We start from the raw sequence: 23,474 nt of genomic DNA, 5'->3' as shown, positions 1-23,474 counted from the left end.
TGGAAAAGACTTTTTACCTCAGCGTTAAAAATTCAAAGCTGGCTACTCTCGCCTCTCATCTGCTCCACACACTGTACACAATCTGTTACGTACACGCCATCTTTATCATATTTGATATAAACAAAATCACCATCAGTACATAAAATAACACATAACATAAAGCCACACCTGTTGGTGCACATTCTCACAACCTTTTAATGAATATTTAATCAGTAGCAACGTTATATCACCGTAAACACACAGATGGACAGCATGTCGGGTACTGAAACAAACCTCTTCCCCTGCGTGTCAACATCAGGGCTGCGACTAAGACTGATCAGTTCACGACTTTCAGTTAATATTAATCGTTTATGTTGGAAATCACAATTCCACAGAGCTCACAGTGATGTCTTTATGTTGTCTTTTTGTCCTGCTAACAGTTCAGAGGCCAAGTATGTTCAGTTTACAGTGATATGAAAGAGAAAAGCAGCAAATCCTCACAGTTTAGAAGCTGAAATCAGTGAATGTTTCAGTGAATGAACACACTCTCTTTGCAGTTTGGCTCCTCTTCCTCTGAACTTGTGTTTTCTGCTCTGTATTGGCCCCTGGAGTCTCCCTGTGTGGGAGTGACTGTTGACTATAACCAGCAGCTCCATGTGAAGCCGGGGCTCTCTGATCCCTGAGCTCCACTACCGCTCTCCTCTCTCCAGCCTGACGGAAACGTCCCATTATACGGCATGAATACATGGAACAATGGAGAGCCTCGCAAATCCCCTCAATTCATTGTATGCTCTCTCCACTGAGTGGGGCTTTAGCTCCTGCAGACACCAAGAGCCCATATTGGACGGCCATGGATGCCGGAGAGGGGAGGAGACAAGGGAAGAGGGCCAAGGAGAGGTAGCAGAGATGAAATACTCACATTTGACTTGAAGCAGAAGGAAAACAAAGAGGAGAAGGATGCAGTGAGAAAGGAAATGAAGTGGATGAGCAGTACAGCCGAAAGGAGAGGAGACAGGAGGGTATAAGGTCACTTCCTGTGCCTGCCTTCCATCTGGCCATACATACGGCTGCCATGGTGATGGCAATGTGGGCCATTTCAGTGAAGGGGTTGCTTGTAAATAAAAATGATCCGATCTCTCCCTGACTCAAACCCACTACGTGAGAAATATTGATATTCAGGCAGAGTGTGTGTGTCTGTGTGTGTGTGTGTGTGTGGGGGAGTGTGTTTTTGTGCTTGTGACAGTGAGGGTTTTTTTTTTTTTTTTCCGCCGATTATGACATGACAGAGAGAGAAACCAGGAGCAGACAAACGCGGACGTGGTGTTTTTCTGCCTGGCTGGAGAGCAGTGGCACACCATTTGTCTTTATCCATACTGTTGACGGGAGCAGAGCAGCCTCCGGCTCCCCCCTGCGTGTCCACCGTCTCTGCCTGCCTCTGTTTTTCCTGCTCACTCTCTCCACTCATCTTTTGCTCCCTCAGATATTTCTTTTCTGAAACCCATCAACGAGTGTCTGCGATCTGACCTGCTCACACACAAACGCACATACGCAGGCTTGTATACACTGACTGTACACAGGGTGTGGATGGGACTAAGAATACAAGGGGAGAGTAAGTGTTCCTCTGTGATGAAATGCTTAATATAGGTACTGACATTTTACTCTGTCAGCACCAACCAATACAAACGCAGCAGTGACACACACAGGAGAGCACCTAGATTGTGATTTTTATTTATTTATTTATTTTTATTTTTTTTATATACACACCATGAGACCTTGTTTATTCCCTCCCCCAGCCCACGTGGCCTCCCCTGATAATCACAGTGCAGTGCTGTAGAGCATTAATGATTAATCTGTGTTCATTTCTGGGGCCTGGGCTGAGATGTCTTAAACACTATGATTAGCTTAGCTTCCGTCCTTTCAGCCCTCATCTAGGAGGTGTTTGATCACCAAGAGCCGTGCGCAGTCCCAGTGCTCCGGACATCTTCGGCATGGACGCATCCTAACAGGATTAGCCGCCCGCCTGCCACGCACTCGCTGGATCTGAACAATGCCAGTCATTAGTTTATGCCGGGTCCGTCTCAAGTCAAAGGCAGTGCACCGTGCCATGCCCTCTCTGGCCTCATAGCTGCTTCAAGTGTGGGGTAGGCTTCACTAATTAGACTTTTGTTTGGATTAAATATTAATCCCTGGTCTGTGGCGAGGCAGCTTTCCCTGTCTCAGTGTATCTAGCAGGCCAGAAATACAGGGAATGCCGGGGGGAGAGTGACTGAGAGATAAAAATCAGGCTAACACCCTCCCTCTACCCTCCTGAGCAACTCGCACTGCTCTCCAAAGGAGATAACATTAAATCATCTTAATTATTTGATTACGGGATTTACACTATGAAGCAGATTCAGTGGCTCCATCATGGGAGCATTTGTATGCATGGGTGGACCAAGTCAACACGAAGCAACTGTGTGCACTGCACACAACATCAAACATGAAAGGAAACATGGGGCAAGGACACATGTAGAGGACGGAGTGAAGTTGTTGACAAACAAACAGATGAACACGTACATTTCATATTACACATTACACTTCACATAAAACAAATAGCATGAAATAACAAACCGCAGCACACGTTTTACGATGTGTAATTGAAATGCGCACAATGCGTGTGTAAATACAGAGTGAGGAAGGAGCAGATGAATTATGCATGGATTCATTTATTCATGAGAGAAGTGAGGAGCAGGTCAAAGTGTTTGCTTAAGCAGAGCCTTTCACTCAAGTATGTTTCTGTTAAAGCAGAAATACAGCACACGGGCAAGGTGAACAGGTGTTAGAGAAGGTTTGAAGGCTGAGAGGAGGAACTGAGCTGTGTATGTTTTATAGTAAATGCATCTTTACTAAACCTAAACATATTGTATTTGTCTCCCGGGGGGGTGGAGGACAGTGCACTCTCACATCCGTGCTGAATCATTTCCATCAAGCGCCCTACTTTCTAATCCATATCACAGAAGATCAGTGTGTTGTGAAAACAGTTGTCAGTCTGGCCGCTGTTTGGGGTCGTTGAGGCTTGACGTGTTTAACATGGAATATTTTCTGCCGTCCCCTGTCTGCGGCAAGCTAATCTGCAGGAGAGGTTCCATATGAGCGCCCTGCAGAGCGGGGAGCCAGCGGGCTGTGACTGACAGCAGAGGGGAGAGAGCGCTGCCGAGTTAATCTTTCACGTGAACACTGCCCTACTGAGCGCCGGGGCTTTGGGTTGGGCTGACCAGTGCTGGCTGTGTTTCAGGCAGTTGTACCATGGCACGTGGAGGTAGAGAAACCAGGACACTGCCAAGGGCCAGTGTGGCGTAGAGTGAGAGATATAGGCTGAAAGGTGCCAAGAGCAATGTGGGACAGCAGCCTAGTGGGGATTCTCTGTGATCACGTACTGTAGTGTAGAGGGAATTACAGTTAGAGTTGTCTGCACTTCAGCGAGAGAAGTGTACGTAGCATTTCACTGCAGGGCTGGAAAACAGCCACTGCTCAGGTGGACATATGTACGGTGCATTAGAAAGCTGAGCTCCGGCTCAGCCGCCAAGCAGTAAATAAATCAGCTCCAGTACTTCCTGTGCTCTTCTCTGTTGACAAACATAGTGTGAGATCGCCCTCTTGGCTGAAACCAGACACCGACACAGTAAATGCTGCGTGAATGTCCTTCCAGCCTGATCATGAGGTCGGGGCTCAACCGATGATCGCACATATTGATCGGCCGAAAAAAAAAAAAAAAAAAAAACCATGACTCAGAGTACGGGCGGTTTCTAACAGGCTGACTCGGCTCAGACAGCGCTGGCTGCAAGGCCCCGTCTCTGCACGCGTAAACGCACAGACGCATGAAACACGCCAAACCTGCTGAGCCACTGCTCACCGCTCAGGAGCACAATGGAAAGTTCAAACATAAAGACAGGATTTATGTGCTGTGTGGGCCGCTGTACACATTCACTTTCTGTCTCTGTATGCGTTCATCTTCAAAGGCTGTAAGAAAGTCACACCCAACCAAACCTCGCCTCCTACTTCAGTTTAGCAGATCTGTCTTTGGAAACGAGCTCAGCCAAAATTTCCTCCCACAGCAGAGAGCGTCCCCTCCAGCTGCGGTCGCACCCCCCTCCCCACGCAGCAGATGGGATTACCCCTCACAGCAGGCGGATCCAATCAACACACCAGCACATCCTCTGATTAACACTCCTGTAGTTCGTCATTAACTGGATTACTCTGTCTTTATGTCGCTCTCTCTCTCTCCCTCTCTCTCTCTAGATAGATAGATAGATAGATAGATAGCACTCCATCCCAATTAAACTTTACTTTATGTGTTTGGCATGAGACCCAACTGTGAATCAACATAAATTCAGTGCACCAGCAGTCGCAGGGCCACAGGTGTTTCTCCAGAGTGTTTTTGTCGTTTTTTATTTCCTGCTCATTCCGGCCTGAAGCGAGTTGCTCCTTGATGTGTCTCAGCCAAAGATCCTTGACTCAGCTGGATTAGATGCTGAGCAAAGCCGGGGTCCGTTGCAGATTGTTTCCTGAGCATCACTTGTGTTTATTATGAGAGCAACAGGAAATAGAGGGCCTTCCAGACTTTTCTTATATGATTTGTGAGATTGAATTTTTTTGATGTAAGTTTAGATATGTTCTTCGTCCACAGGATTTTATTTTAGCTCCAAATGTGGCGGGGGTGAGGGAGCATCTGTGCTCAAAATAGATCAGAGTGACTAAGAAGCCATTGAATATTTGCACCAACTGCGTCTGTGCATTCCCATATTCATTAGTGCGCCCAGAATAATCTCAACACACATTCTGTCACTTTTAATATTCTCTCACATTCTCTGTCGCACAGGGAAACCTCCCAGGTATCACACACACTTGTTGTATGTCACACATTCTTCTATGAGAAAAACCTGCAGGCTACCTCCAGGCTCAACAGTGCAACCAAAGACTCTTTCCTTTTCTCTCGGGTTCTTAAATGTCAGGTGTTGCCGGTGTGTCTTCAAGAGCGTCGGAAAGTTGGCTGCCGGCGTCTGAACTCGTCAGGGGCGGCTGCCTGCGGATGGTTTCAGATTGATAAGGACGCAGGAAGAAGAGCCTGCCTAAGCAAAGTCACTCAGACTGTGGGTCATACGCAGGGCAGCTGGCTGTCACTGCTTTGGATTCCAAGCCATTTGCAATATTATATTGTGTTAATATGCCAGCTGCATGTGACGGTTTGCACTGAGACGTGGCACAGTTTGGTGTCTGACTGTCTGACCTGGAACTGTCACCTCAGCAGAGGTAATTTGGGCTGTGTGCAGAGTGTGGCCCAACACGATTGTCCGTGGCAGTCAGGGAGCGGGGAGAGTATTTGGGTTAGGAAGGATAATCCACTCACCCCTAAAGAGGATTGGAGAATCTCACAGGCTTTGATGAGTCGTGAGCTGGTGTTTATTTCACATCAGAAGAACAAGGCGCTTTGTGTCACAGCCAGGGCGATCCGCCACGACCACCATGTCATCGAAAGCATCATGGGTAATTCTTATTGGAGGAGGGGGAGAGAGAGCCGAGGACGTTTAGGTGTCTTCGCTCTTTATCTCTCCGCAGATCCCGGGGTTATAGAGAGATGATGTGATAACTGAGGCTGTGCCGACCGAGACAAGGATGCTACCGAGCTAATGAGGATCCTCTAAGCTCAGTGATCATCCCCTGAAAAATGATGCTCCGAGAGTAAAGGCTTTGCATAAGCACTCAAACCTCCATCATTAAACACAAACGAATGTTTGTTTACGACAGAAAGAAAAGAAGGAAAAGGAAAAGAAGGAAGAAAATAAGCAGGGAGAGTGTGTGTGTGTGTGTGTGGATGTCTTCACCTCTCCGGTGTGCAGACTTAATTGGCTCACTTACCTTGGCTCTGAAGCTCCAAGACCACCCTGGTGAGAAGGACAAGGGGTTTCTGTCGTGCTTCCCGGGCCTGTAACCTCAGGCAGCACAGACTCTGTCCTGAAACGTTAAAACTCAAACATTAAAAGTCTAAGCAGCTGCGATATGGCTACGGCTTTAAGGCAGCTCTTACCCCCCGGAGGAAGGAGATTTTAATTAACGGGAGAGAAAGCCTCTAATAAACCAGTGGCATGCTTAACAATGGCTGTGCGCTGCCGTCTCAGAGACTCTGTGTTGTGATGGCCTTTGTGTTTCTGTGACTAATCAAAAGCTACAACTTGTATCTGTTGTTGCTCATACTGGGACAGCTTTAAATATGTTTTTCTTCTTCGGTTTTTATCATCTTTATTCTCTCCCTGGAATCGCAGTACGTTGTAGAAATGAAACCCTTAAGATCCTCCGCAGTCGGACAGCCGCTCCGACTCAAAGTCTTTGAGCAGTGTGCATTCATTAGTGCTTGGACAGACATGATTCTGAAATTTTGGGTGGTCTGTAAGATTTATGTAACTGAATGAACCTGTATTCCACCGTGTTTGCCCATCTCCGCTGACTGACTGTGGTTTTCCATTTTCCACTACCCTCGGTGAAACAGAGGAATGTTGTTCTTCGGTTCCATACAGTCAGCGGACCAGCAGTGCCATGCAAGCGCCTAAAAAAGGCAGCAACTGTTTCAATCAGCGCTGCTCCATGATGAACCTACATACAGTACAGGTACTCCTTCACCTGTGTATACTGGTGCGTTGCTGCTGTTCTTTGCAACTCGCTGACGGCTGTGTGTGAGAACCAGCAGAGTTTTCAAGCCGCGCTCGGCTTTAATTCTTCTAATTGATGGTGAGTGACACGAGGGAAAGCTTCTGCCCCCTCAAGACTGCAGCGCTGCCCTCGCCTCTGATTGAAATATTGCTCCATTCGACCACTTCACTCAGTTAAGTGGTATGTTGGTGTATGGACATGCTTGATAGCATTCAATTTACTAACCGAATGAACAAGAATAACTCACAGCGGCACTGCCCACACACACACAGGTACGCAAACGCGCACACGTGCAGAGACACATGCACTGAATCGCAGTGTTATGTCACAGAGCTCAGAGTGAGATCAATAGCTTCTTCAGCTTGGTGTAATGCTGTATCTCAGAGTCTGACTTGTGGCTACAAGTGAGATATAAAACCCACTTCAGGATGAAATGATTTTCCCCATGAAATATGGACAGAGTGCATGACCCGGCCCGACAGCTGTGTTATTGAGACAAAACGCTGCTTCCAGTGATGTGGTGCCCTGAAAGGGGGCCAGTGGCCTCCCTGGGCTCTAACAGCATCGCCGTTTTGTTTTTTTGTTTTTTTCTTTTGTGGCTCCGCAGTGATGGCCACCATTTTACCTTGCTGTTACTTAACCTCTATTTTCTAGCCTAACAGCTGTCATTTAAGATCCAGCGGTACCCGGCCCGTCTTACGTCGTACAGCACCGGAGAACGGATGCTGCTCCTCTTGTTTTCCTGAGCTACTGTTGAAGCGGAGCTTGGGTTTGATCCAGCTCATTAAAACCCAGTTAATGTTTGTGCTGATGGCTCCGCAGAGACAGCCGGGGAGACAAGCCAGTGTTATTCCTGCCTCTGATGAAGCATCAGCTCAAAGCCTTTATGGCTTACAGATGGAGGAAAATTCTCCAACAATACAATACCCTGCTCTGTAGGGATATCTTTAATTCACACACAAACATTCCCAATTTAATATTGTAGGTATGAAAAGCCTTTTATGGCATGTAGCATAATATGGGCATGAGTATGTACACGGGTGTGTGTGTCTGTGTGTGTGAGAGACTCTGTAAATGTGTTGTGGTTGTGGTGTTGTTGACAGCGAGGAGACATCTGGAACTTAGGAGTTAGATTTGTTTTTGAGAACATTCAGACATTCTCTGTTTTATATTCAAATGTTGTGTCAGTTACCCACACTCTCTCCCCTCTAATGAGTGTTTTCTTACATTTGTATTCAATCATCTGTTGAGGATGCTCGTATTCACAGCCCTGGAGAAAATCCATCCTATATGTGATTCAGCTATTGTCAGAAAAGACGGTGTGAAAGCAGCAGAAACTGGATTTTCTTTTTTTTTTTTGCTCTTTATGAGAGTAAATATGACATTCCTGGTACATTCCCAGACAGCTGCTGTCTGAATTTTAAGCGAGAGCTCCGGGAAATATATTCTGCCACAACATTTTGCTGTTGGAGCTTATTTTACAGGCTGTGTGGTATCTTAGAGAGGTTCTGTTTGAGCGTTAAGGTCAGATAAGCAGTCTCTGTGTGAGGCGGTCCCCAGTGCAGGAGACAGAGGTCAGCGTGCGGAAAGCCTGAGGCTGCAGGAGACGCTGAAATCTGCTCACATTAGCCTTGAGAATGTGACCTTTTCCTCAGATGTTAACATGAATTTGTTGACTTTCACTCTGCTGTGATTAGTGACGCTGTTTTTTTTAAATGTGTAGTTCATTACAGGGTGTCAGCGTGCAGCGTCAAATCATCAATGTCACCACTTCATCAACATTAATTGCACCATGGCAACTGTGTAATTTGAGTTTGAGACTGACCTTCCGACCCCTGTGTGCAGGTGTAAAGGGGCCTCTCACTATGGGCTCTCAGCGGACAGGAAGCGACGCTCGCAGGAGGGCGAATGCACCGACAGCACGTCGGAACTCACCATCGCCACGCTGCCCAACGACGGCCCCACCTCCGCCGCCGTGGCCCTCCTGTCAGATGAGCCCGGTCTGGTCAACCCCGCCTTCGACCCCAGCATGGAGGACAACAGCCAGTCGGGCAGCACGACCAGCTTGGCCGCCCGCAGCAGCACCAAGAAGAGTGAGTGTGAGTGGGCGAACGGACGTTTGTGTGTCAGTTCCGCGTGACGTTGCCCTGAAGTCGTCCATCAAGGGAGGGAGAGCTGGAGGGAGTCTGTTTACCAGAGTGACAGATTGAAAATCAATAGAGAGTCGAGAGCTTTCTAGTCACAGTTACCAAGTCTCCCAGTCATAACCAGGTGCCAGTGATCTATGTTCAAACGTACATGTACACCTGCAGACTCGTTCAACCTCGAATACAGTCTTTGTGTTCCCTAATGGTCTCTGATAGAAATCCTATCAGCCAATTAGCTCTGCTGGCTTTTTTTTTTCACCAATCCATAAAATCTCTGTTTGTGGAAAACAGAAGAGAACCAGAGAGAGAAAGTCACGGAGAGGGCAGGTACATTACGCAGTCAAGGAGAAATGGAAGGAGAGGAAGGTTAAATATAGCCCAGTCTCTGAGATGAATAATGTTCTATCTTATCTTTATCTTATAATTGTCAGTCCCGATCAGGATGCCAAGCTTCAAAACAGTTTCAGTGCTGGTCGAAGGTAAAGGTAGACATCACATGCTTTGCCCTTCCAAAGGTTTTTGTTTGTTTGTTTGTTTGCTTTCCCTTGTTTATCCTGTAGTTTACCGAGGTCTCATCCTGCTGTGACTGACAAGCTCAGCCCCAGGAACTGGCACATGAACACCACTGGCTTTGGTCCGGTAACTGTCCCTTGACATCACCTGTGACGGGAAATGGATGGAAAAGATGCTGCTTTTCCGCCGGTAGTCAGTTATGTTATCCCACATGACCATGGGCCATGTAGAGCATCAGTCCAGTGTATCTGTAAAATTCAGCCAACATCAGTCCATCTGTGCTGGCTGTGCTGTTCCTGGCAGCTTGCTTGTTGGGGATCCGGCGGAGGGTTTCCACAGCATCCTCAGAAATGAGCAGCTTGAGGTTAATGCCCAATGACATGATTGCAGCTCTCCCATTTCTCCCACCTGTGAAACCAGGAAGCAGTCACGCGTTTTCCCTCTCTGCCCCGCCACCCCCCCCCTCCCACTAACGTGAGCGCACAGACAGTGGGGACACCAAATGACGCTGCACCAGCACTTTAGGCCCGGCCGGCTGAGCGCCCACCACCACGATTGCCACTACTGCTGAACAAGCTGTCAGCTCCAGAAGCAACTGGCGCTTTTAAAGAATAATGTGGCTGTCAGGAGCCCTCGCATCTCCCCGGGCCCGCAGAGGGAGGGAGGGGTGCTGCAGAGGCTCGCTGCCCTGTGCTCGCTGCAGCCGGGCTGGGCCTGCCGCCTCCCCACTGCAGCCTCCTGCAGCCTGTCTGTCTTTTTCCGAGAAAAGCAAAGTACCAGAGAAGAGTCTCTCTGGGTGGTTCTCTTTTGGACGTGGTCACTAGGGTCCACGGTGTGTTACATCACTGCTGTGGTTACGCAACCATGTAACTGAGTTTATTAATTAAACAGCCACTGGTTGAAAACAGCTCCTCCATCCACAAAAAAAGATCCATTATTACAGCTTGTTGAAAGTTGCACAACAAATAAACATTGGAAGAAAAGGCTGAACTGGAGGAAAAAAAACTGTCTCCTCACTCAGTTTCAGTGGAGTGACTCAACGGATACAGAAAAAAATACTGAATGAATATCTGGCAAAAAAAAAAGCTCAACCTGGTTCAACTTTTTCTTTAAAGACGCCCCGTGGAGTTTTCTTGTAAAAAAAAAAAACATTCTGAGTTTCTCTCCGAATCACCAATCTAAAGAATAGCGTGAAACTGGCAGTGGGAATCTGCCTGCACAGGATGAAAAAACAAACAAGAGCCCACTTATAAAAACACTGCCTCATAGCATGACTGTGGCTAATCAGTCAATAGTTGGGGAACAGTGTATAAATTCTGTATATCTCACTGTCATCAAGATGAAGGGGAAGAAGATTAAAACATATCAAAGTTGTAAAATCTCATTTCATAGAATTATAAAATACTGTGCAAAGTTTTGGCAGCTGCTAAGCTTTAAAACTCATGGTTATATTATTCACACTGGACCTCCAGGATCATACAGGTGTTTAACCTTCTAACCTGGACCTACATCAACCCATCAACACAGATCTGTTGGTGTTTTCACGCAGTTCTGTTTTCAGTCTAAATGGTCACTGAAGTCGGAAAAGGCATTTGATTGGCTGCGAGGAGGCAGATGCAGACATGTCCGGGCATGTTGAGGGTGAGGTAATCTCTGAACTACCTCTCTTTCTCCCCTGGCTTCTTTGCAGTCAGGAATTTTGACCGCTCTTCCGTGAGGAGCCGCTCCTTCAGGAGGTTGAATCGGGCGTTCAGTGTGCTGCGGAGGACCAAGAGCGGCAACGCAGTGAGCAATGAGACGTCCGAGGAGAGAGACAATGCCAGGAATTCCACTGTGCCGCAGGAAGGTATGGATTCAGGTCTATATATCTGTCTCTGTCTTTGCTTTGAGGTGTGTCATTTTGTGCTTGTATTGTACATTTTGTTTTGCGTCCTGATTGGATGATGTCACCGCTGTGTCTGCACTTTCCGATTCTCTGGAGAGGGCTCCTGAGAGAGGGCTCGACATGCGTGCGTTGTTTCCAAATGTGTGTATTTGCGATGTTCCCTGGGCTGCAGGAGGAGTGGGACACGGCTGGGAGCCCACAGCGTAACAGTAGCATATGTTTCTTTAATAATTCAGCTGAACATTGCATAAGTCCACTGGTGCATCACCAGAGACGATCAGGAGGGAGAGTGGTAGCCTCAGGCACTCTGGACAGGGACAGGATGCAGGAGGTCACCGGAGACGAGGCTGATGACACCCTCCCTCCCTTCTCCACCTCTTCTTCCTCTCCTCCTCCATCTCATCCCTCTCCTTCTCCACATCTTTCTCCCTTGAATCCCCTCCTCCTCTCCTTCTCCTTCCAACACAGTCAGGGTCGACAGGTTTGCACCAACTTGATGGAGTAGTCCCCGGGGAGAGCAGTGTTCTTGACATGGTAGATCCATAAAATGTTATGTAGAAATGAAAATGTGCTCTAGATGTATTTAATGTAATATCCACAGCATGACCCTTGGCATGGTAGAGGGGGAAATATAGCCAAGTGTAAGAGAGCTTAATGTTGACGTAGAACTGCAGCGTGATGGGAAGAGGAGAAGGAATGTGGTATTGCGTAAGAATGAAGGATGACGAATGATCAGAGACTAGATTATTCTCTGAGGCCATCAGTGAGGAGGCTGAGAGAATAGATTAAATATTCATTGCCTGCTGCTGAAGAGACAAAGATAGACGGAGAGGGTGGACAGTGAAGTATGGATAGATCCATACAGAAAAAAAAAATGGAGGGAAGAGGGGATACAAGAAAAAAAAAATCAAGAGATAAGGAAACAAAGAAAGGCATAGTAATGTCCCCATGGACAGAGGAGCGGGTGGAAATAAAGAGATGACAGGATGAAGAGAAACAGAGGCTGAAAGGGTGCGTGATGCAGAGATGGAAGGGTTACGTAATAGCTGCAGGTCTCTGTGTTAATGTGCTCTCCACCCTTGGAGCAATCTGCTGTGATAAAGGCAAAATATTGACTTTGGAATGGAGAAAGTGCAACGTGAGTAGAACGAGAGACTGAGTCTGTGGAGCCATAGACGCAGCTGTGTCCATAGAGCGGAGTCAGTCCACGGAGCCATCACCACCAAAGAGAAGGAAATAAGAGGAGAAATTTATCTTCTCTGTCATTTATTGGCCGGGGCTGTTGGCCTAAAAAGTCACAAAAGATCTCCACCCACCTCCACATGGTCCAGTCCAGGATGTGTCATTCTGCTGATAAGTGGAACACGCCACTGAGCGCGAGTGGACGGGGAGCTTTCTCAACAGAATGCGATAAATCCTGCAGAAACGTACGTTTTTTTCTGTGAGACATTAAAGTTTACAGGGAGGTTTGGATGCATAGAAACTGAATCGAGCTGACCGGCTTTTAAGGTGAAAAGAAAAATCTGCTACAAATGCAAATGTAAATTTTTGACGTCCGAGGTTTGTAACACCAGTCGGAAAACACAGACTTTTTCAGTGAACCTTTTCACAGTGCAGTGGTTGGATTATGCAGAAAGCCTGTGTTTATTACAGCTTTTCTTACATCCCCACCCAAGTAATAACTTTGTGGAAATTTCAAATTGAGGGTTTTCCCAAGCATACTTGCTACAGATGTATGTGACTAATGATACAAACATCGAGCGGGATAATCAGCCAAGTAAATTTTCCCTCTTGGCTTGTACGAGTTTGTTTTACTAACCTGAGGGAGTAGAGACAGCTGGTTCCACTGCTGAACCTCTCCAACACGGTCTACCACTCTCTCTCCCTCGATGTGTCTCTCGTCCCCTCCGCAACGCTCTCTCTTTCTCCCACTTCCCGTCCTGTTTTATTTGGCTGTCCCTCAAATGAGTTTTTTTTCTTGTCGTGGTGCTATAGAACTAAAATCAGCCTTTTCTTCCTCTCCCGTCGCCTCCTTCAGTGCTGGCTCTTCCTCAGCTCCATCACCTGATACCCGACGGTGAAGTTACCAGTATTAAGATCACGCGGGTGGATCCCTCAGAGCCGCTGGCCATCAGCATTGTCGGTGGCAATGAGACCCCCTTGGTTCGCATCCTCATCCAGGATATCTACAGAGAAGGTGTCATTGCACGGGATGGACGCTTGCTGCCTGGGGACATGATCCTGAAGGTATCACAGAAACAGTGACAGTAGTATCCCATGTCGGTAAGAAGCAATCCAAGTTCTAATCTCATTCCCATCTCTGTTGCCCTCTCAGGTGAATGGCATTGACATCAGCAACGTACCCCACTGCTACGCCATGGCAACCCTCAAACAGCCGTGCCAGCTCCTCCGACTAACCGTGCTCAGAGAACAGCGCCATCGCTACCGCTCGCACTCGCACGGTCACCAACACGGCCACGGGCACAGCCATGATGGCGCCGGGGGCCACCTGTCTCACGGCGTATCCCACCATCCCTTGAGGGATGATAGCGTCCATGTGGTCTTGAATAAAAGCGCTCCAGAGGAGCAGCTGGGCATTAAGCTGGTGAGGCGGCCAGAGGAACACGGAGTGTATATCTTTCACCTGCTGGAGGGCGGCCTGGCGGCACGTGACGGACAGTTGTGCGTTGGTGACCGTGTGCTGGCCATCAATGGGCACGATCTACGCTATGGAGCACCAGAACATGCTGCTCTGCTTATCCAGGTCAGTCAGCAAGGGTTACGGTAGGTTCTTATCTGAATGAATGGATTTAACTAAGGCAGCAGCATTTTATAGAAAGTCCACACTCAAATTAGTCCACATGTTGTGACAGACCCTAAACAACTAGGCTCTGTTCTTAGTCAGGGTCTCCGAGGTATTAGAGATAATTGTGGTGATTCAGGCTAATTGTGTTGTACTGTGCTGTTGTGTCTGCACTCACTGCAGTTAATAGTATTTAATTGTGGTGATTCCCTGATGGACCGGGCCATGCAGCTGCCTCTGGTTCCTGGTTAATGCCAGTCAATTGTGGTGTGTTTGTTGTTAATCATGGTTAATTGCGGCGTGTTGGTGGCTGACTGTGCAGGGTCTCTGGGCCCGGAGTTCCTGTCTGAGCAGTCTGACTGGCTCTTCTGGGTCTCTGCGGAGCCAAGATGGCCTCTAAGAGCCGGCACGCTCTGTCAGAGATTAAGAACTGGCGGGGAAGAAATTAAATTAGTCCAAATAAGGCAATAATGGGCCGGACTAGCTAACTCAGGAGTCCGCTTTATAGTACAGAGACCAGGGGGCAAATCTCAGAGGAATGAGAGAAGCAGTCAGCCAGTCTGCGTGTCTACTGGACCACTTTCATGTGAATGTGTGAATGAAGGCTGGACTGGCAGTTCAGTAGTAGGACTCTGAATTTCAAAATAGGTTACTATTAGGTGGCAGTGAATTTAAACTATGATTGACCATGTTTTCTTTTTAAAGTTACTGTACTTACTGTAAGTCTAGTTGTATGTCTAGTTGTAAGTCTAGTTGTATGTAGATATGCAGATAGTTTTACTTTGGAGGTGAATTAAATTCCATCTGTGATGCTCCTGTGACCGGTGTTTAAGGAAAGGTTTGATACTTTTGGGAAATACACTTATTTCCTGATTGATTCCATTGATGCCGCTCTGTTCAGTAAATACAAGGCTTCAGCCATGAGACGGTTAGCTTAGATTCACATAAAGAATGGAAGCAAAGCAACAAAACCTGCCTACCAACTGTGCTAAGCTAAGCTAACTGGCTGAAGCCTTATGTTTACCAGGCAGACTAAAAGCTGGTGAACCTTAAAAAATGTTTATTGCCTCAGAATCATTTGCAACCCATGTCCAAACTTTCCGTCGTCTCTCCAGGCGAGCGAGGAGCGTGTCCACTTCATAGTGTCTCGTCAGATCTGCCTGCCTACCCCAGACATCTTACAGGAAGCTCCTTGGGGCATGGATGGTCCCCCCCCATATTCCCCTGTGGATATAGAGCAAACACTACTGGTGAGCAGATACATACACAAGAGACAAGAACACAGAGAAGAGCTTTGTTCCACTGTCTCCCCTTCCCGTGATAAATATTCCCTTTCAGGTGCAAATGATCCATGGAGGTATTATTCTCCCATCAAAGCCGAGCATGTCATTCAAGCAGTCCAGCAGTCTTCTCCTCTCACAGAGCCGTCGCATCCACATCGGCCATCTTTTTTTCACACCACAGAAAAAAAACATCCTATCGTCCTGCACAGTTTAGAGTATCCTCCGCTATCCTCCCCCAAAATCTTTTCCCCAACCAGTGAAGTACACTGAATATCCTCTTAAAAAAGATTCTACATTTTGGCAAATAGGCTCATTAGTTTTCTTGCAGAGCACTAGCACTAGTTTTGAATTGAAAAGTTACTACAGTCTACTCTCTGTTCCTCGTGAAGGTGTACATAATTACAAACATAGCACACAACTTGCACAACCCGCTGCGTATTGCGTAGGAAGGGAGTAAGCGTGGACAGTGTTCTGCCCTGGGGTCAGTCATGTGACCGCAAGTGACCTCCTCCTGCGAGCGCTGCAGAAATGTGTGAATGTGTCACATGACCGAGGCTACATCCCATCAGCCTCAATGTGTCCATGTGTTATTCATTACTACTCATGCTCGCCCTCCCCCGTCTGACTCACACACTCCCCGTAAATAAAAAAAAAAAAAACGGTCTTATCCCACACACAGCCTCGAATTACACGTCACAACGTGTATGAATTAATCAGTTTCTCTGTATCGAACATGGAAACAGAACGAAGAGCCGCCTGATGTCCCGACTTAATAACCACCATATATTATACATTACCAGTTATGCTAATGAGGTCATTCACTAATTAGAAGCTACGTCTATGTCATTGGACTCTTGTTCCCATAGTGCAACATGAGTAGTTTCCATATGAATTCTCTTACCATATCGCAGGTCCCAGAGAAAACAGCCCTTAATTAATATGCAAATGTGCTGCTCCAAAATGTAATTAGTTTATGTCGTCTGTCGAAGGTGCCCTTGGTGTAACAGTCGAGTTCATGTCATGTTTTGGTTTTGAATTATAGTGTCCAAAAGAATGTGAACGCACAAAGAAAGATTCCACTGTGACAACATCCCTTATGAGTGTCACGCATGTACATTGCATGTACAGTGGGACATGAACACACTCCCACTGTGATGACAAACAGCCATGTTACTTCTAAAATTAGGCACCGCAAATCAGCTCAGTTTGATTTTTAATTTTATTTATTTAGCTCCAAATAATTACATACATTATGTCAGGGCACTTTACAGAGTAAAGACCCTTCAGTATCGTATAGACTGTAAGGGCCATCATTAATTTGCACCTGTCCCCTGTGAAGGACTCTTGTCAGAAGCCTGCATGCTATGAGAAGACAGTTACTCTGACTAAGGAACCATATGACTCCCTGGGTATGACGGTGGCAGGGGGCATGTCCAGCCGAGGGTGGGACCTCCCCATCTACGTCACGAACGTGGACCCGGATGGAGTGGTAGGACAGGAGGGCTCCATTCGCAAAGGTAAAATGAACGACTGAAGAAGCTCTTGTTGTCTTTTTTTTTTTTTAAGTTAAACACCTGCACACTCAATCCTGTAACATGAGAATATTACTCACATTTTTTATTACAAAGCATGTCATGCTCAGTAAAAGAATAATTACCGGTTTAGTGACTGGAGTATTTGTTTTGTGTGGTTGTCTCTGACTGTTGTTTAAAGCAGTGGAGCTCTCATAATGGGCAGACTGTCATGGATTTGGCTTTGGCGATGAATACGTTGTTTATAACGGACGGCGTGATTGATGAACACTCAGGACTTGTGTTTCATTATGAAGGTTATTCATCCAGCAGAAAACTCAGTGGTGCTGCTGTGGTTCAGTGCCCCACAAATTGGCTCTAACACACTCAAACAAAAACACAAACAAACATTAGCATAGCAGTGCTCAGGACCCGTTGTGTTCCAGAGGAGAATTAGCGGAGTACTTAATTATTTTCTTATATAAAACCTTTCAGCATATCCGTCTTAAAACATGTCTTAAAACATGCCTCTCATTACACTCAACTATGTTCATATGGGGCATGGCTGCAACAGCTGTCTCTGCCGCCGTGGTTACGAAACATGTTTGTGTATTGTAATACACCATTCATTTGTATTTGCATATGCTCGCAAGGCAAACGTCTCCTTTGAGTTGCTGACTAGCAAGCTGGGCCGTACCGTCTGTTTTTCTTTGCACCACTTTCATCACTGGGAGACTTTTTAAAGCACAGGTGGTGCTTGGTTTCCATCCCTTTGTGTTTCAGCAGAGAAGCTGCTGAATATTAAACAGGCAGATGATGAGCCCCGGGTCCTGTGAGGTCTTTTGAAAAGCTATTATCAGGGCAGCAAACCTGGGCGGATGATGAGCTGTGACGTGTCCACTTCCTCCCCCGCAGGTGACATCTTGCTAAATGTGAACGGGGTGGATTTGACGGGGGTGACGCGAGGCGAGGCTGTGGCCAACTTGAAAAACACCTCCTCTCCCGTCGTGCTCAAGGTCCTGGAGATGCGTCCTCCCGAAGAAAACCTGCAAGAGTGCGCATTGCCGCCCTGTCTCACACCCTCACCCACAGATAGCACCAAGAGCCCACTGCCTAACGATGATTACTCCCCACTGTGGGTGTCATGGCTGCAGCTACCCCGGTGAGGACCCCTTGGTCACCCTGTATCCTCTCCATATCCATTTTTATACTTTTCCTACCACTGTTTCTGCGCCCAGTATAATACACACCCCCGACACTGGTCCCTCTGACCTCTGCCAGCTGGTTCCAACCGAAGTTTTGACAGAGCCAGCTGGGAGTGAATGCTCATTAGACTTTCAGAACTAACTTTTTAAATATTCGCCACTATTATATCAGTAGAACTTTCTCTCAGATTTTAGCATATGAATTTATCTCACTACAAAGTCTGTCAGGAAGACAATGAAGGAAGAAACACCTGCTGCTCCTGCTGAAAGTGAAATAAAAATGTGTTTCTCTCCGAACAGTGAATTGATTAGGAGTCAAAACGAAGCACTGAGCCGCCATGGGAATGTAGTGTGGACCAGTGGTGCAAATAAAAGGATTGGAATTTCATTTTCACTCAGCCCTGGCCTATCTGTATGAGACTGATATAGAAGCCCCACTATTCTCATTGCATCACATCCTCTGGGAGGAAAAGTCACACCTTCATTCAAAGAGCAGCCAGGCCTTTTTCGTCTGAGCAGAGCTGGTTTCAGCAATCCAGCTCCAGCACACACACTCCGTGGGGATATGCAGTATATATAATTTAAAGATGAAGTTGAGAGATTAGTGTTTTTAATCTCCCTCTTGGCTCACGCAGGCATCTGTACTGCTGCAAAGACATCGTCCTGCGGCGGAGCACTTCGGGCAGCCTGGGCTTCAGTATCGTGGGAGGTCAGGAGGAGGTCAATTGCAATCAATCCTTTTTTATCCGCTCTATTGTTGAGGGGACGCCGGCCTACAACGATGGCAGGATAAGGTATTCAGCCTATATCAATTATTATTTCCCATGAAATTTATAAGACGATTGTACTGTTTTTCTTGCTACCCTATGTCTTCAGGTGACCCATGCACACTGACATAATCCAGGCTTAAGCATGTTCTCTCAGTGGCCATGTCTCTCTGTGTAGGTGTGGGGACATCTTGCTGGAGGTGAATGGGACGAGTACATGGGGGATGACCCACACAGCATTGGTGCGCCTTCTGAAGGAGCTGCGGGGCAGAATCACCCTGACCATCGTGTCCTGGCCAGGCAGCCTGCTGTAGCAGTGCTCCAAGCCATCCAGCGCTGTTTCAGTGGCACTGACCAGGGAATGTGGAAGGCAGAGCTTTAGACCGGTTGACCACCCTAAGCTTGCAGTGTGGGAGAAGCTTAGAATAGTCCTGTAGCTGTGTGGATATCTCACTTCTGATGGACAGCTGAGAATTAGCCAGGACTCTGAAGAGGGACAAACAAAAGATTGGATTGTTACCAGAGGTTAACTTGCCCCTCCGAGAACGCTGAACTGTGAGGATCCAGGCCTGAGCTGCCTCTAACTAGGATGTTGGGTGTTATCTGTTTAGAGGACACGGTCATTTGTCTGGCACAGCATCCAGTGAGTGGAGCGGGTGGATTGAGAGGAGACACAACACGTTGCCAATTCCAGTAGTTATATATTAGGGTATGCGTTGAGTTGGACTCACATTTCTTTACTGTAAATGTTGGGTGTCTAAAAAAGTACTGATCCAAGCACTTGTAATATGTTTCTTTTGTTTGTTTGTGGTATGGCCTTTAAATATAGGTTCCATTCTGTTTGTACTGACAGTGGTTGTCATCTTCATCCGTTGACCTGAGGACACGTTGCCAAGTAGTAGTCTGTGGTGAGGTTTTTTTTTTTCTTTTATTTCAGAAGCTTTGGCTAAATTATCAAACCACTGGCAAGGAAAATATATATATAAAAAAAAAAATAAAGGATCAATGTGTTCATAACATGTTAAAAAATAACAGGTGACTTTGTGGAGGCCTTACTAATTTTCTTACTTTTAAGAAAAAAAAACTGACTTGGTTTCTGTGTATCAGTGGACGGTCTGGGGCCCGTCTACTGTGGTTCTGTCTGTCACGCTTCGGCCTGTGTAGTATATCCGATGGTATATTTGGTTAAATGATCAATAAAGTCATTGAAAAAGAGAATGAGAAAATGTGTTTAACACACACAGTTCAGTGTGGTTCACACAGATTCACCCAAAAGCCGTTCGTCAGCCAAAAACAAAAACAATAAGTAAAGCTAATGCAGCTCATTCATATTGTCAACAATCTTAAGTTTCTCTAATAAATTAAATACATTCGGTAACTGAACTGAGGAGCAGTACATTTTCTGTTACAACATAACATAAAATGCCACAAGGCAGTTTCTCTCGTCAGATAGATTTTAATTTCCTCTCTTGGTCAGCAGAGAGCATCTCGTCGGTCCCCTTACTCCTTACTTGTCCTATTTCTTTTGGCCTTTTTGTGTGCGTGTCTGCTCCAACTTTCCCTGTCCTCACCATTGTCCCTGCTGCCACTGCTGCTGTCGGGGACATAAATGACAAACAATCACATGATAATTCTGTCGTCTTTAATTCCTTTTTTCATCGGGTAGCATGTGAGTCGTCTGTGCCTCAGACCTGCGTGGAGATTTTTGCCGTCCCTCTCGTTTACGCCTCCTCTCTGTGAGCTGTTCTTTGTGCCCTCGCTCCACAGTGTCCCTGTGCCTCGCTCGCTCCTCTCCTCTGAAAAATACCACACACACACAGACACACACACATGCAGTGCGTTTCTTCCATTTGCTATTGATAAAGCTGGAGGCTTTTTCATTTGGGAAATCATACAAAAGGAAAAATAGCTCATTGCCCACAGGAATGAGACTGCTGGCCGTTTGTTCCTCTTCTCCACTGGGAGAGAGATAAGTCAGAACTCAAGGGACCAAAACCTTAACCGCAGTGCCTGCCATTTGCCTGTCTGAGCTTTTGTAGCCTGCCCCGTGGCCCTGAGTTTGAGTAACAAAGAGCCTCACACTTGTGTCACAGCATGCTCTTTACATTAAAGCCAAGCAGCCATGCTGCAGTACCCTCTAAGCTAAAAAAAAAAAAAATCTATTACTCACTACAGTCCACAAGGTGAGACCACAAGACTGATCAGTCATTGCGCCACACACCTTTCCCCTCAGATGACCCCAGAATACGCACATGCAAATACATTTTCATGCAAAGAGGGAAGGGAAGGTGACAGTGGAGAGAATATGCTGATTTCACTGAAACACGTCCACCTCAGTAATGTAATGATGGTTGGACTGAACACCTGCAAACACTTAGGTGCTCCAAGATTAATAAGCAACAAACGCTGAAATCACCATATTAAAAACCCTGTTAAATATGCAGCTATGCCAGAGCTAAGATTGGCGGCCACAGCTCATGGATGTCAGTTGTCATAGTAACCAGCAACACAGTTTTTGGAGCACAGGTTTATACTGTACAGGTATATATGGACCATAATAAGTCTCTTTAAATAAAACTCCAAGACTTGCTGAAATATCTCAGCCCTCAGATGAACCTGACCCAAATAAAAGAACTTAAATCATGCTGTACGGTGACAGCTATGTGGCTTACAGCTTCTCATGGACAGGGGAAGATAGCTGTCCCACACTGGAATGCCTCATCTGCAGGGAAAAACTGTCAAATGCAGCGATAATGCCAAGTAAGCTCAAGAGACATCTCGAGACAAAACAGTCTTGTACCTCAGTGACTGAGAGGTAAATGAGAAACAGAGCCTGTGCAGTGTTGTGTGTTTTTTTTGTGTGTTATTTGTCCTTAAAAAAAACTAAAATGTAAGTAGACTAAAATATGACTTCCTTTGGGAGGGCAGGGGGGTTGGTATGGAGGAGCACGTGCTTCATTTTCCAGGAAAAAGTTTTCATCCCTTTTTATGAGCAACGCCTGTGTTTACTCTTGCTCTTGACTTTGAAATCAGTAGTGTATAAAAATAAAATCGTCGTTCTCTCCCTCAGACTGCCTCACCTGAGCACTGCACAAGACACCATAGCACAGCTGTGCAGTTTTGCAGTTTTAAGATAATCAACCTGACCTTCGACAGTCATCACACTAAAGGCATCTCTCTCACCCTCTATAAAAGCATCATCTTGTTTAAAAAAAAGAAAGTCTATAGAAAAAGAACAGATACTGCACCGTTAATGCAGACTCTCAGCTCACACATGGCTGGAGTAATTACTACCATTCACTCGCTCAACACAGAAAAGAGAGAGCCTCAAGGGGCAGAGTTGTTGCAAGTACAAAGCTAAATATATTCAATATTTGGAGACAGCTCTTCTGTTAGCAGCGGGGATTAGGACCCAAGGCCCACATTTGTTCTTGCTCAGAGCCATTTGCTTCAACACAGAAATAATCACCTCACATAACACCACAAAGACAGTCAAACAGTTCCCGCGGAGACAGCGTTAGTAAATTATAGCGTAGAAGCCTCAGGTTTTGTTTTCACATTTTAGAATTGTTTTCACCAGTAGTGGCCAGGCCCGTCAGGGTGGGCAGCATCACAGTTTTTGTAAAAGGCCTGAGCCTACCGCCGTGTAATTTCATCTACACCATCCCTACAGTCATCTAACTGAGAAACCCCGACGATTCAGTGAGTCTCACTACAGATATGAAACACAATTTATACACAATTAAAATGAAAGTCATATCTGCAAAAACACATAGCAGCTGTGGGTGGACTCACGGAGGTGGAGATGTTAGTTCAGATAGATTATCGGTCACCAGAAGAAACATTAATTGTTAGCATGCAGATCACGAGTTGTGGTATCACCACAAAATCCAAGTGAGTGATCAAATAATAAAATAATGAACAAGTGATGGTTTTCCAGTCTAAATATAGTGGACTGCATTTTGTGAAACCAAAACTTTGCATTGCATTTTGCAACCACCTGTACTTGTAATGAAGAACACGGCCAGTTAAGAAGAACTGTACTTTATTTTGTCCTGTACTAATATCACATTCTCCTTATTTTCTTAATGCACTGTTTGATTTGGCCAAACGGCCAGAGTTATCTTATTGAATTAGGTTATTGACAGAACCGTGATTGCATAAAGACACCAGTGCCAATCAGATTGCTCCAGATAGAACTAAGATACTCCTTAGAGGCCATTATTTCCACTGGAGCGTGAATGTAAAATCGAACAAAATTGGGGGCTTGGGTCAATCAACAATCTACAAAAGCAAAGAAGTGCAAACTGCAGCTGAGAGTGTGAGAAACAAATGTGTTTTGTAAAAGACAACCAATGAGCAGTTCCCCTCGGAAGGGAGATTTAACCCATAGCAAGAAAGCACGTGAGCAAAGGACTATAGAGGACTGTATGGCAGCCACTGTATGTATGTATGTATGTAAAGTTAAGGCAGGAAGTGGTGCTCTGTGTTTAAGAAAAAAGACAAAGTTGCATTGAATGCAGAGACAAGTAAGCACTGTCAGAAGGAACATTAAAATTGACTGGGTACAGACCCCAAGACTGGCTCTGCAAAGAAATGAGTTTCATGCATGACGTTAAGGCAGAAAGACTAAAAGTATGTCACATTCAGCACTAAAAAAAAAAAAAAAGAATGGATAGAGGGAAAATAAAAACAGA

The 23,474-nt window shown here is 46.1% G+C and overlaps 1 protein-coding gene across 3 annotated transcripts in view; it reads left to right on the top strand.

Moving 5' to 3' along the window:
* The window catches only part of lnx1 (ligand of numb-protein X 1), a 30,824-nt gene extending 10,675 nt beyond the window's left edge, over positions 1-20,149 (top strand). Inside the window, exons 3-11 of one of the 3 annotated variants that reach the window (XM_041040722.1) lie at positions 8,509-8,756; positions 11,014-11,169; positions 13,247-13,455; positions 13,544-13,972; positions 15,127-15,261; positions 16,634-16,811; positions 17,721-17,967; positions 18,646-18,804; positions 18,956-20,148. In XM_041040722.1, coding sequence (XP_040896656.1) covers positions 8,509-8,756; positions 11,014-11,169; positions 13,247-13,455; positions 13,544-13,972; positions 15,127-15,261; positions 16,634-16,811; positions 17,721-17,967; positions 18,646-18,804; positions 18,956-19,091 — 1,897 coding nt within the window. In that variant the 3' untranslated portion in view covers positions 19,092-20,148. Of the gene's footprint in view, positions 1-8,508; positions 8,763-11,013; positions 11,170-13,246; positions 13,456-13,543; positions 13,973-15,126; positions 15,262-16,633; positions 16,812-17,720; positions 17,968-18,645; positions 18,805-18,955 lie in introns of all 3 variants that reach the window. The other 2 variants (XM_041040721.1, XM_041040723.1) reach the window with 2 other exon arrangements.
* Positions 20,150-23,474: the final 3,325 nt, after the last annotated feature.

Source organism: Toxotes jaculatrix, chromosome 6 (assembly GCF_017976425.1).
Source record: "Toxotes jaculatrix isolate fToxJac2 chromosome 6, fToxJac2.pri, whole genome shotgun sequence".
Taxonomy (NCBI): domain Eukaryota; kingdom Metazoa; phylum Chordata; class Actinopteri; family Toxotidae; genus Toxotes; species Toxotes jaculatrix.
The sequence above is the reverse complement of the archived record's forward strand: the minus strand, read 5'-3'. Positions and strand labels throughout refer to the sequence as shown.